The 14,311-nt window shown below is 34.5% G+C and overlaps 1 protein-coding gene across 1 annotated transcript in view; it reads left to right on the top strand.

Annotated features, from left to right (window-relative positions):
• The window catches only part of LOC106867680 (dynein axonemal heavy chain 6-like), a 319,316-nt gene that overhangs the window by 233,114 nt on the left and 71,891 nt on the right, over positions 1-14,311 (top strand). The window contains exons 59-60 of the mRNA XM_052973027.1: positions 6,179-6,305; positions 11,026-11,172. Coding sequence (XP_052828987.1) covers positions 6,179-6,305; positions 11,026-11,172 — 274 coding nt within the window. The remainder of the gene's footprint in view (positions 1-6,178; positions 6,306-11,025; positions 11,173-14,311) is intronic.

Genomic DNA, 14,311 nt, shown 5'->3' with positions numbered 1-14,311 from the left:
TATATATATATATATATATATATATATATGTATATATTAAATCATTTGAGCGAGGTCGTTGCCAGTGCCGCTGGACTGGCTCCTGTGCAGATGGCATGTAGAAAACACCTTTTTGAGCGTGGCCGTTGCCAGTACAGATTGGAGTCTGGTGCAGCCTTCTGGCTTGCCAGTCCTCAGTCAAGTCGTCCAACTCATGCTAGCATAGAAAGCGGACGTCAAACGATGATGATATATAGGTACTGTATGGAGTAAAGCCATAGTGATCATGGCTGGGTTGTCAATTAGTGATAGATGTAAAAAACCCACAAAAACAAAAACCAGGAACGCATATTTTTAAAACATCAAAATCCTCTGCGATCTGAAGAATGCTAGTTATTTTTGGTTTTGCAATATCTATTGTAATTTTTTAAAAATCTTTCTATTATATCACAAATTATCACTCAATCATTTTATTCAATTTTTTTTTTAAATTAAAAAAAAATATCGTAATGATACTATAGCTTAAGATATATTTCCTGTAGGTCTTATTTGGTAAATTCCACTCAAAACATATTAAAGATATTGTATTATCTACACATTATGTGAGAATTTACCAGATAATTTCACTAAATCAATAAAAATTATATAAAGTTTTCTTATCTGGGCATTTCTGCTGAAGTTTTCTTTCTCGACATCAATCTCCTAACTTTATTTCCTTACCTTTAACTGGTTATACTGTACTCCATAAACATTATTAGCTGTTTCCTTGCAACATTTATATACATTCTATCATTTGTTTTTTAACTATATAATTGCTAATTTTATATATGACAACATGGATTTCTGTCCAGTTTTGGCATTTAAATGCTTTTTTGGTGTCCATTTGTTTGTCATTTGGCTGAGATTCTTGTTACCTCTTACTTACAATGCTTTCTTCATATTATGGCAAAAGTAGTCTACAAGGCTTAACTGAACTTCATTAAGGCTGTCCCTTTCTCAGGCATAATCATCATCGTCATCATCATCATCATCATCGTTTAACGTCTGCCTTCCATGCTAGCATGAGTTGGGTGATTTGACTGAGGACTGGCGAACCAGATGGCTGCACCAGTCTCCAATCTGATCTGGCAGAGTTTCTACAGCTGGATGCCCTTCCTAATGCTAACCACTCCGAGGGTGTAGTGGGTGCTTTTACGTGCCACCGGCACGAGGGCCAGTCAGGCGGTACTGGCGACAGCCACGCACAAAATGGTGTTTTTTATGTGCCACCTGCATAGGAGCCAGTTCAGTGGCACTGGGCCAGTCCAACAGCACTGGGCTAGTCCAGCGGCAGTGGGCCAGTCCAGCATTAAAATAATCTCAAAGCAAATTAAAATAAACCCAAAACAAATTTTTAAAAATTGAAGCAAATTAAAATTTTCTGAAATAAATTGGAACAATCTCAAAGCAGATTAAAATAATACTGTAGCAATTTAAACACTAGTTATTCAGATGAAACATAGCAGATGTCTGTTTTGACTCATTTTAATTGACGTTGGTTCATTTTAAATGTAAGTTCGTTTCATCATTTGAGTTTAGGCCTACAATAATGTATCTGCTTGTTGATGACAAAAGTCAGTCTCAAGCTACAGTTGCTGGTATTTCACAAAGTTAAACAAACAGGTTAAACCTGTTGGGGGAAACCATTCAAGAAGTCTGCATTTGAAACTTGTATATGTGTACTGTCTGCTACTGAATGAGAAAATTGGGAATCCATAGCTACTGCACATGGTGTTAAAAACACAACAGCAAAGATTTGGATAAACAGAGATTGTGCATCACATTTGCATTGTGGAGGTGTTGAACACAGAACATGACCACATTGTGTCACTTGTTGAAAGGTTAAATGAATGCCTATGATTAATATTGGTTTCAAATTTTAACACAAGGCCAGTAATTTCAAGGAAAGGGGTAAGTTGATTATATTAACCGCAGAAAAAGATTTAATTTGTTTCAGGTTTATTTTGAATTACTTTTTGATTTATTACTTTTTACTTTTAATTTTTAATTTAATAGTAATTATGATACTTTAATTTGTACTTATAAAGGTGTGGAAAAGTGTTTCTTAAACAATTGGAATAATGAGCCAAAGTGGATTATGATTTTAAGATGGCAAACAAAAAACTGAAAATCATTTTAACAACCACTTTTCCATATTTGCATGGATCAAATGGAATTTCTTGAGGCAGATTTTCTATGTTTGGATGCCTTCCTATTGCCAATTAATTTTACAGCTATGGTGATTTACAATTTTTTTTGAGGTTATTTATTTTATGAAAAAATAAGAGATGTTGATAAACTTCACAAAATGATTTAAGCCTGTTGCTTGTCATTTAATAATTTCAATTGTGGTAAAATTACATTTGCTATTGTAAAAACATATTTCAGAATTTTACAACATATTCTATACTAAGGTTCAGTGATTCAAATTTTGGCTCAAGGTTAGCAATTTTGGAGAGGAGTAAGTCGATTATATTGACCCCAGCGCTCAACTAGTACTTATTTTATTGACCCTGAAAGGATGAAATGCAAAGTCAACCTCAGAAGAATTTGAACTCAGAAAATAAAGATAAAATGCTTAGCAGCATTTTGTCTAGCATGCTAACGATTCTACCAGCTTGCCAAATTTTGGCACAAGACCAGCAATTTCAGAGAGGGAGTAAGTTGATTAAATTGACCCCAGTACTGAACTGGTACTTATTTCATTGACCCCAAAATAATGAAAGGTAAAGTTGACTTTGGTGGAATTGGAACTCAGAACATGAAGACAGACAAGATGCTGCTAAGCATTTCACCTGGCATACTAACGATTCTGCCGGCTTGCTGCCTTAAGGTTCAGTAAATTTTGAAAAATAACTGTGTTTATAACTTAGTAAGTCTTTGTCTCCCTGAAAATTCTGTGCACACCTGATATTCTTCTACTTTATGATAATGTTCTGAAATTCTTGAGTTGCCTTACATACAATCATATTGGCATTTATGTAATTTAATGAGAATCTTGACTTTAGACAAGGTTTGAAAGTCTTTCCAATCTTGTTGCCATCTTTAATATGATGTAGCTTTCGCCATCTTCCAACTGCAATCTATTTCTTTGTTTGGTTTTAATATTTGTTAACATTGAAAACCCCAATTCACACCAATATATTGTGGTAAACAGGAGACACTCCCTAATTGCATCATTGTCATCCATTCATTATTCTTTCCTTAACATTCAGCCAGGTTGATATATTCAACGGTTTTATTGAAATTACAACTGTCACATTGTTTGGAACTTTCTATAGACTATCCTTGAAATTTATTAGCATTGACAAAATCTTCATACAAATCATTAATGTCAGTTCTAAATGGCATTCTCACTCAATTGCATTTGTCAGATTCTTCTGTTGGAATGTAGTGACTGAGCTCTGTTATCAGTTTTGCAAGATGATTCAAGATTAATATTCTGTATATCATTAAATTTATTACCACAATCTTCTTTCAGCAGAATAGATACAGGAAGTGATGTAGATTTTTCTTGAGCTATTTTCCTTTTTTCACATTAAACACATTTATTTCTTCCTTAAAATCTATAATTATTTGATTATGACTCTGCAGAGCATATTTAAGTAATTCGGTTCAGACAAAAATATCAGAGATAAGCAAAGAGAAGCATCCGCTTGTAATCTGGAAACCTTGAAGTTAAAGAATGATATTTTTTTTTCAAATAAAATAAATTTCTACTTAACTTCTGGTAGAACTTTTTCATGATACAACCATCTGAATTCTTGAGTAATGGGATAAGTGTTCGCGTTCAGATCTGACTGAACAACAAAATTCATTGAAAAGTTTGTTACTTGGAGATTTCAACATTATAAAGCTTACCATTTAAATAATGCTATTCATTCATTTGTCATCATTATTTAGCATCTGATTTCCATGTTTTCGTAAGTTAGATGGTGTAACTGGAACTGGTAAGCCAGAGAGATGTACCAGGCTCCAGTCTAGTTTGGTTTGGTTTCTATGGCTGGATGCCCTTTTTAATGCCAACCACTCCAAGAGTACTGTGGCTTCCCACAATAAAACAAGTGAAGTATTTATTACTTAGTTAGAAAAGTTAATTTATATGAGTAAAGCCACTAGCATTGATGTGTCTTCTCAAATACAGCAAATCACCAAAGGTTTCAGTCACATGTCACTCAGTCACCTTCATGAAACCCAACATCCAAAGATCATGCTTTGCCACCTCATCCCATGCCTTCCTGGGTCTACTCCCCCCATATGTTCCCTTCACAGTTAGAGATTGGCACTTCTTTACACAGCTGTCCTCATCCATATGCATCACATGACCATACCAGTGCAGTCTTCTCTCTTGCACACCACATCTGATGTAATTCCACTGATATAATTTTTGAAGTAAGATTTTCTCTGTAAACAAAAGTAAAAACTGTAATATGGAGTTTTCTGTAAAACCCTATGCAATCTCTAAGCATTGATAGTGCATCATTGGTGCAAATACTGAAGTATCAGTTCTCTCTTAATCTCTCTTTATTGAAGAAAGGAATGTACCATTTCAAAAATACCATTTCCTGGTGTGTCAGTAGGAAATAGTTTGCAGAATAAAATGCAAGCCCAAAAACTGCTCTGCTGGGGACAGCTAGGATTTTGAGATTTGTACTTGGATGTTGAATGTCTTCCACAATAATTCACAACCACATATCGAAGCTTATAATGTGCAGAAAGAGACCATGTGAGACCTGACAGCAGGCTGCTGTCCACTCTCTCAGAATCTACCAGAACCAACAAGACTGAGCATTCTGAGAAGTAAAAAAAACAAAACAATAATAATAATAATAACTATGATTTCAAATTTTGGCAGTAAGCCAGCAGGTTTGAAGGCGGGGCTAAGTCAGTTATATTGACCCCTATTGCTCAATTGGTACTTATTTTATTGACCCTAAGAGGATGAAAAGCAAAGCTGACCTTGGTAGCATTTGAACTCAGAATGTAAAGTCAGAAGAAATGCCACTAAGCCGTTTTCTGGCATGGTAATGATTCTGCCAATGATGATGATGATGATAATAATAATAATGATGATTTCATTTATTTGCCACAAGGGTGGCATGGTAATGATTCTGCCAGTAATAATAATAATAATAATAATAGAACAATACTATATACTATGTGCAAAATCAAATATATGACACCTTAGGCATAATACCAACTTGAACGGCTGACTTGTTGTCTCTTGAGGTCTTTGGGTGAGACTTGGAGTCAACTTGTACAAATACAAAGCAAAAGTCAAACATATAATAATAATAAAAGGAAATCGGAATAGAGTACTCAGTAGAACTGTTACAAAGGGTTTGCCTCCTTGACATGACCAAAATAAAGTATTTCCTGATAGTCGAAAAGAACAGATAGCATGGTACTGTAGGCTGCAGGCAGCAAGCCCACTATGAATGCAAGACTCCAGGAGTTACAACAAAACCTGAGATGAAAAGAATAAAAAATCATAACAATATGTTTGAACATTGGAAAAATGAAATAAAGAAAACAAATGTCAGACAAAACTTTTTGTTACTACTCAAAGTTTGGTGAATATTTTCTGCAATTTCCTGTTCATTATTTTGCCCTCAAATCCAACATTATTTTAATTTATCTTTAGTGTTTAGCAAATATCTTCATAAGTCAGAATGGAATTAGTCATTCACATGTAGCAATATATAACATTGCATGAAAGAATTTTGCATTTAGAAACTAAATTAAAGCTTTAACGAATTACTTCATGGCCCACTGATAAAAACTTGATGACCCAACCATGGGTCATGACCCTGAGTTTAAGAAACACTGCTCTGGAAGTTATTAATGCTATTGCCAGGAACACAAATTGAAGTGTAAGGTCATGCGACAGTGATGATAATAATAATAATAATGCTGCTGCTGCTGCTGATGATGATGATGATGATGATAATAATATCCATTAATATTTACTTAAAACAAATTTATATATTGTAAATAAAATCTGAGTTCTAAGACTTGTTTCGCAATGCTTACAAAATCGATTTTGTATTTTGAAAAATGCTTTCTATTTTTATTCCTTTTTTTTTTTAATGATAAATGAATATGATTTCATAAAGTAAAGTAACATGTTTCTTCTTTTTTTTATACTTCTGCATTTCAGAGCACTGTTTGAAGAACATAAATTGGTATTTTCATTTTTACTTTGTGCAATGATAATGAAAGAGAAAAACGAAGTCCTGCCTGAAGAATGGAATTATTTTCTGCGTGGCGCTGGGGGATTAGATGAGGTAAAATTCAAATACTGAAATAAATCTCAACCTATAGCTGAGAAGTAAACATCTGCTGTTTATAAAGTTGTGTATGTGTGTTTTTTTTTTTAGTATGTGTCCTGCTAGATTTAGATATTGGCTTTATGGCTTTGAGGTAAACATACGCCTAAAATTCTTAACATCATTAAATTAGAACTTGTCATTTGATAATGTATGGAATAGAATTGGCCAATTTATCAACTATTTTCAATACTGAACTGTATTTAGTGAGATACTTGTTTCAAATGTATTTTTAGTCTTACTATTTCTAAACTAAAATAATAGATTTTTATTTTTATGAAAAAGTTCTTTTTGCTTTGAAGATTTGTGGAAGATGAAATAGTCGAGTAAGTCTGTTGTAGTTCATATGTTATTTGTTGCTTAACCCCAGATTGGTTCTGGTTGAGTAGCCTTATGATCAAAAATATTTCACCTATGATCATCTGATGGTTTCTTTTTTATCAAATATAATATATCTAGTGCTGTATTCTACAAAGTATTCTTCCTTTATTTAAAATGCTAATGAGTGAGATTTGGTTCCTGATGTTTTATACTCTATATAGTTTGTTACTAAAGTGATTGAGTACAAATCTCTCAATGTTTGTGTTACCTATGAACCGTTGAACCGTTTTTATTACTCCACATCCACTGTGGAATGCTCGGCTCATCCAGTCTGTAATGGTCTACGAGATTATAGCTCTCTAGTAGACCCTTGAGGCCAGGATTTCCCCTCCTATCAGTCGAGCCAACACTATCCACCATGACATCATTAAAAAGTGCTCCAGGTCTCAAAAAGAACCAGACTGCCTACACTCCTTAGGAGCATAAACAGCTATCAACCTGAAGGACTGTTTACTCTCGTGGATCACATCAAGGATGACCAACCTACCTTCTGGGTCCAGAAAGACTGTACTTACCTGTAAGTCCAAGTTCTTCTTGACTAGGACCACCACGCCCCCTCCTCCTTGTCAGCTAGGGGAAATAAATTTCTCATAGCCATTTAGAAGAGGTGAGAATGCTTGTGGTTTACTCATCTTGGACTCAGTTGCAATGCATACATTTATATCTCGTGACCTGAGGTCGTTCAAGAGACAAGCTTGTTTCCATTCCGACCCCAGCCCATGTACATTTATACTCCCTAACTTAATCGCCAGAGTGAAAAATGGAAAAAAGGAGTAACTTACAATTTGAGTTTGCGAAGGGGCTGCACAAATTAAGCTGCCTCCCCATCCTTTTCTTTCAATGGTGTAGCTGCTGGGCTTGTTAATAATTTTTTGTCTGCCATTTCAGAGCTGACATCTCTGATATCTTCCAGATACCTTCCCTTCAGCTCCAAAAATAAGCCCGCATCCATTTTTACGAATCTAATATTCGGGGGCATATCTTTAGTTATTTTTAAAACTCAAGCTTTGTGGTGCACTCTTATGATGGTAGACAACAGCTTATTTTTTTTCCATGTAGGAAACAATTCTTTCTTGTGTTTTGGGGAGCAGTTTAGTCAAAGGTTTCTCCATGAGGTTGATCTGGAGAATTTTGTTTGTGTGTCTGTTGTGTGTTTAACTGATTTTTTTGTTTGGGGAGGAGAGTCTAGGACTTGTGCTTCTTTTCTTTTGTGTGATACTGTGGTATATTCCATTTCATCGCTCTTATCTGTCTTTTCTTCCACCATTGTTCCCTCTTTCGTTTCTTTTGTATTTTCCGGCTTTTTGTTTCTTCCTTTTACCACCTTTGCAGCTTTTTGGATATATACGATAGGCTTCTTTCAGTTTCTGTCTACCAAATTCACTCACAAGGCTTGCTCAAGTTGCCATGCAGAGGGACTGAACCCAAAACCATGTGGTTGTGGATGTAGCATCTTACCACACAGCTGTGCCTGCGCCTATGAATAAGTACCAGGATTGAAAAAAAAAGTACTAGGGTTAATTTATTTAACTAAAACCTTCATGGTGGTGCTCCAGCTTGGTTGCAATTCATATGTTATTACATAGGTATTGGCATGACTGGCTGTTTAAAAAAAGTTCACTCTGCAATCATAAGTTCTCTTCCATTGTATCTTGAACAAGTGTATTCTATAATAGCCACAGAACAACCTTAGCCTTGTAATTGAGATAGACCAGAGAGAAACTGTATAGAGACATGTCAGACAGACTGCAACTGTTATTCAAAGAGCCAATGTCATTACATTAATGATATAAGTATCTGTGAAACACTCAATGATTTGCACTCTAATTCCCTGAGTTGATCATTTCATTGATTGAATGACTGAAATACTATCAAAACTGCTGTGCAATTTGTCTACTTTACTTGTGTCTGTTTGGATTTTGCTGGATTCATGTATTCATCATCATAATGATAGGATGTGAGCACACAGTGTTTGTTTGTCAAGGGAATTACGTATGTAGACAGTAATATAAGTAAATTAGAGAATAGTATATATTGACATGAACTTTTATATCCAGGTCTGGCTGTGTAGTTAAGACTGTCACTTTGCAACCGTGTGGTTTTGAGTTCAGTCCCAGTACATGATAGGTACTGTGGACAAGTAACTTTTTCTATAGCCCCAGGCCAACTAAAGCTTTGTGAGTGGATTTGGTTCTTGGAAACAGGTGAGGGTTGGTGACAGGAAGGGCATCCATTTATAAATATTCACTTGAATAATTATATACTTTATTTGATAGTATATAAAATGCACATTTCCCCACAAGAAACTGTCTTAAAAAAATTACCTCAGACCCTATATACAGAGCTGGATTCTCATAAGTTAATTTTGTCCTGGTACTTGCTACAATGCACTAAAACCTTTTTTTTTGTCTAAATAGAATCTGCTAAAACCAGGGTGTGTGTAATGTGTCCACAAGTCTTTTATGCCATCAAATACAGTGTGTGTGTGTGAGAGCATGTATGTATATATATATATATATATATATATATATATATATATATATATATATATATATATATATATATATATATATATATATGCACATATACACAATGCATACATACATACAAAATGATAAATTACTATGTTATTAATGTGAATATTTTATCTGGAAAAATGTGTAAACAGTTTTAGAGTTGGTTCTCTGTTGGCCTGTCTTAAATGTCACTTCACTCGTGATTACATTGCCTACACCATATTGTGTTCATAACAGTTCCCCACCACCACCACCACCACCACCACCACCACCTCCACAAATTGTATATGGCTATTTCCATGGTGCTAGTGGGTTGGGAAAATCCCTCATAATATTATACTCTTGGCACTCTTCCACATGATTCAATCCTCTACTGCCACATTGAATTGATTTTGTGATAAAAATTATGTCATCTGCAACAAAAGCTCTCTTGGGCATTCAATCTTGGATTTTATTATTAATTGGAAATACAAAATGAAACTGTAAAGAAATTTTACCAATGCATCCATTCTAACTTGAATCCTTTGTCAAATCAGTGGCTTTTTTGGCTCAATAGTGTTTGGGTGGTTTTATTTCCTGTAGAAATATTTGTAGTTTCACTGAAAGCTATCTTGTTCTGTTAAAAAAAAAAGAAAGAAAAAAAAAATGAATATATTTAATTTTGTGAAGCTTTTAATAAAGATTTCTTACTTACATAGAACCATAATGAAATGATATAATAAAATTGCCCTCATCATGTCCATCATAATTTCTGTTAACAACAGCTATATATTTTCATTACTGCTTTTACCTACTTGCAAGGATTGAGGTGGTTACCTCCTCCTCCTCGCCGCCACCGCTGTTCATGTTCCATGCTGGTATGAGTTGGCCAATTTGTCTGCCATACAAAAATATTTCCACATATCCTGACCATTTTGTTACCATATTTCTGTTGAAATACACTACATTTGTGTCAACTAATTTAAAAAAAAAATATCAAAGAATTTATCAAAGTAACTTTGTCATTATTAAGCTGGTCTTAGAACATAAATTAACATGAAATTCCAATAGAAAATTTCAATTTAGATCACTTTCAAACAAGGAAGTTTGTATCATAGAATCAAGAATGGTTTCAGGTGTGTTGGAATTGAAAGGATTAAATTTTTGCTATCTGTAAGGTTAGTTGTCCTGAGATCTGACCCCTGACTTTACCACTTCTTCTCTTTATTTTATATCCTCCTGAGTTTTCCCCTTCTATGAGTTCCTTCTACAGCCTACACGTGGATCATTTTTGACCTACTATGCATTCCTTATTCATATTACATATCTAGACTGTAGCCTTCACCACCAGATATTTTAAGCATCTCAGCAGTGATTCCTGATGGGCCGGGGCTTCCCCTGTCTGTATGTGTGCATACTTATGTGTGTGTCTTTGTGTCTGGCTTTGTCCCCCATCATCGCTTGACAACCAATGGTGGTGTGTTTATATTCCTGTAACTTAGTGGTTCGGCAAAAGAGACCAATAAAATATGTACTAAATAAATCTCGGGATCGATTTCTTTGACTAAAATCCTTCAAGGTTGTTCTCCAACATGGCTGCAGTTAAATGACTGAAACATGTAAAAGAAGAATAAAAGAAGAAACTCTTTTCTATCCATTCATTAGTCTGACAATTAGTTGTATTTGAAATGTTTCTGTTTTAAATGAATGAAACTTTTACTATTACTACTACACAAGTGAAATGCATTGTTACTGATTTCTAATTCAATTACAAGGTCTTTTATTCTTATTATTTTTCATAGGAATACCCAGAGAAACCTGAAATTGAAGGTCTAACTCAACATGCATGGCAAGCAGCTTGCGATTTATGTAGATGTGTGCCCTCATTTGAAAACCTAACAGAAGATATAGCATTGCAAAACCTCCAAGTTCGAATAGGAAACGTTGTGGTATGGAATTGAATACTTTTTGCTCCTTTATTCTTTTGATTTATTCTTTTGACATTATTCTTTATTCTTTTAGACTTTAACTTGCTAAAGTCTTTGGACTGTGGTCTTGCTGGGCCACTGCCTAGATGAGTTTAGTCGATCAAAATAACTCCAGAACTTATTTGAAATCTAGTACTAATTCTATCTTTTCCCCTTTGTTGAACTGCTAAATTATGGATATATAAACCAACACTGATTGTCAAGTGATGAGAAACAAATTCAAACACACACACACACACACACACACACACACACACAAACACACACACACACACACACACACACACACACACACACACACACACACACACACACACACATACACACACACTGGGCTTCCGCACAGTTTTCAAATTGCCTCATATGACATTGGTTAGTCTTGGGTTATAGTTGAAAACACTTCTACAGTGGGATTGAACCCAAAACCATGTGGCTGGAAAGTGAACTTCTTAACCACACAGTCTGATTCCAAACCTCTGCTGCCTTGCAGCCATACCCAGCCGTGGCAAAGGCTTCAGGACTAAACTCCGAGGAACATCATGAGTCAGAGCCCCTGAAGCAGTGTGATGTTGTCTACAACCTCATTCTGGCAACTCCTGTGATGATGCTGGTGCCAAATTGTAACAACCATGCTGTTCCTTTGGAGTCAGCAGTAACATGATAATAAAAATCCCTCACAAATCATATAAATTCCCAGGGCTGGTTTCCGGGTGTATATATTCTTCTCTGGAGAGGATGCTAGTCCATCATAGGATTGCTCGTTTTAGCCACCTGAGTGGACTGGAGCAGCATGAAATAAAGTGTTTTGCTCAAGAACATGTGTCACCTGTTCCAGGAATCGAAACCACCATCTTAGGATCATAAGTCCAACATCCGAACCACTAAGGTACATGCCTCCACCATCAGTGACATGGAGAGGGGGAACACACTGCATGGACTACATGCAAGCAGTCTTCCATATCAAACTGACTAGGTTTGGATCATATTGAGTACCCTGTACTGGAGAAACAGACACTGTTCCAGTGGGGTTGATGACTAGGAACTTCATCCAGGGTCATTATTGACAGACAGAGGCTTCATTCCTATTATCCATCCATCCATCCATCCATACATACATACATACATACATATGTACAGATGCATACATGTATGCATACCATTTTTTAATGAAAAGAAAGAAATTATCTTATTGCGAAGCGTAAGTGGTTCTGATAATTTGTAAAGTTTTAGAATATATTTGAGTATGCATTTTATAAGTGAGTATATATTGCCATGTTGACCTCTTAGCTATGGAGGAGAAAATAATGTTGATTTTCACTAAGAGTAATAGTTCTACAATGTAAATATTCTTTGCTGACAGAGAAAGCAATGTGAAGAAAATGATTATATCTTTAGGTGTATGTACGAAGTCCTTGTTTTAAGTAATGAGAAATAAAAGAGTAACTGCCGAATTCTCTTGTGTACTGAAATTTTTCCATTTTTCAAGGGTAATGTCAAAAGCAGATCCTTATAGGGTAACAGTATTTAATGCTCTTAATCTCTAACCTTAACTCTAACTCTGATCAGAAGAAATTTGCAGGGTACCTACAGCAAGTTAGTTTCAGATGAGGCTAAAGACAAGAATAATTAGTTTGTTGAGCATCTGGAAAAGGAAGAAGATGAGGTGGGGGAAGAAAAAGTCAGAAGAGGAAGGACATTTCTAAGTGAAATTCATATTTATTTTTCTGTATGTTAGACTGATGTAATTAGGGAAATTATGTTTTATACAATGCAGTTGTTTTAACTAAGAAGTTTGAGCAGAATTCTGGTCTAAGCACCCCATTATAACCCCTCATAACTTTTTCTAGTTTTGAGAATTTTCAGAAAATTTTTGTGAATTTGTGTTCTACACAAGGGAATTCATATGATTATGGAAAAACAAAATTTTTTCAAAAATGTTCACCCATAAACCCTGAAAGTTTCATACTTTTACGAAATTTTTTTAAAATCCAAGTTTGAAATATGGACAGTCCAAATTTTTTGCTTAAATCCCAGAAATAGATCACCCTTGGGTGCATCATCATTCCATTAAATGTGTTTATGGGGAGAAAAATATTGGAAAACATCAATGCATGTCAGAGAGACAAAGAAGTGAGGAAGGTATCAGGTGGTCATGAAAAGTGCCAAAGATAACAGCTAAATTGCCCTTAAATCACACATAAAAAAAAATTGTATAATCATATGAATTCCTGTGTGTAGAACACAAATTCCCAAAACTTTTCTGAAAATTCCAAAAGATAAAAAAACTTATGAGGGGTTACATGGGATACTTAAACCAGAACTCTGCCAAAATTTGACACACATTAATCACTCAGCAACTTTGTCATTAATAGCTGAGTGTATGGAATAAATATTATTGATAATGGAAAAAGAATATATTTTCATGATGGAATTATTGAGATCTTGATAGCTATTCTAGCTAGGAAAAAAAAAATTATTGTTATATGCTTATATTGTTCAATAGTAAATTTCCATGAACCTTAATAAATGATGAATGCTTTGGTAATTAAATTGTCTAGAAGCAAAACAGATTTGTTAGATTGTTAGAACTGCATAATTGCCCTGATTACTAAAAAATAAATGAATAAAAATATTAAAAAAAGATCGAATATGATATTACAATTTGTCTGACTCCAAAGATTCAATATTGAGCTTAATTAGAATGAAAATTAAGTTATACTGAATCAGGCCTTTCTAAGCAAGGTATAGATTTCTGTTCAATGAATAAGAATGTGATTTAATCATTATTATTATTATTATTATTATTATTATTATTATTATTATTAATATTATTATTATTCAGCAGTTTTATTTTTATAATGTTCTTTCACTTCACTACTGAGTGTAGCTCTGTGTGCCTTGGGTAAGTCCTGGTGTTTTTGTTATGTATTTGTCTGGATATTTTTTTATCATACGTAATGCGCCTACTATGATAGGAATTGTTTCTGTTTTTAGATTCCACATTCGAGTTACCTCTATTTCCAGATCTTTGTATTTTGAAAGTTTCTCCATTTCTTTTTGGGAAACGTTGTCATCTGCTGGTATTGATACATCAATTAGA

The sequence above is a fragment of the Octopus bimaculoides genome, chromosome 14 (genome assembly GCF_001194135.2).
Source record: "Octopus bimaculoides isolate UCB-OBI-ISO-001 chromosome 14, ASM119413v2, whole genome shotgun sequence".
Lineage (NCBI taxonomy): Eukaryota > Metazoa > Mollusca > Cephalopoda > Octopoda > Octopodidae > Octopus > Octopus bimaculoides.
This window is presented reverse-complemented; position numbering and strand designations above follow the sequence as displayed.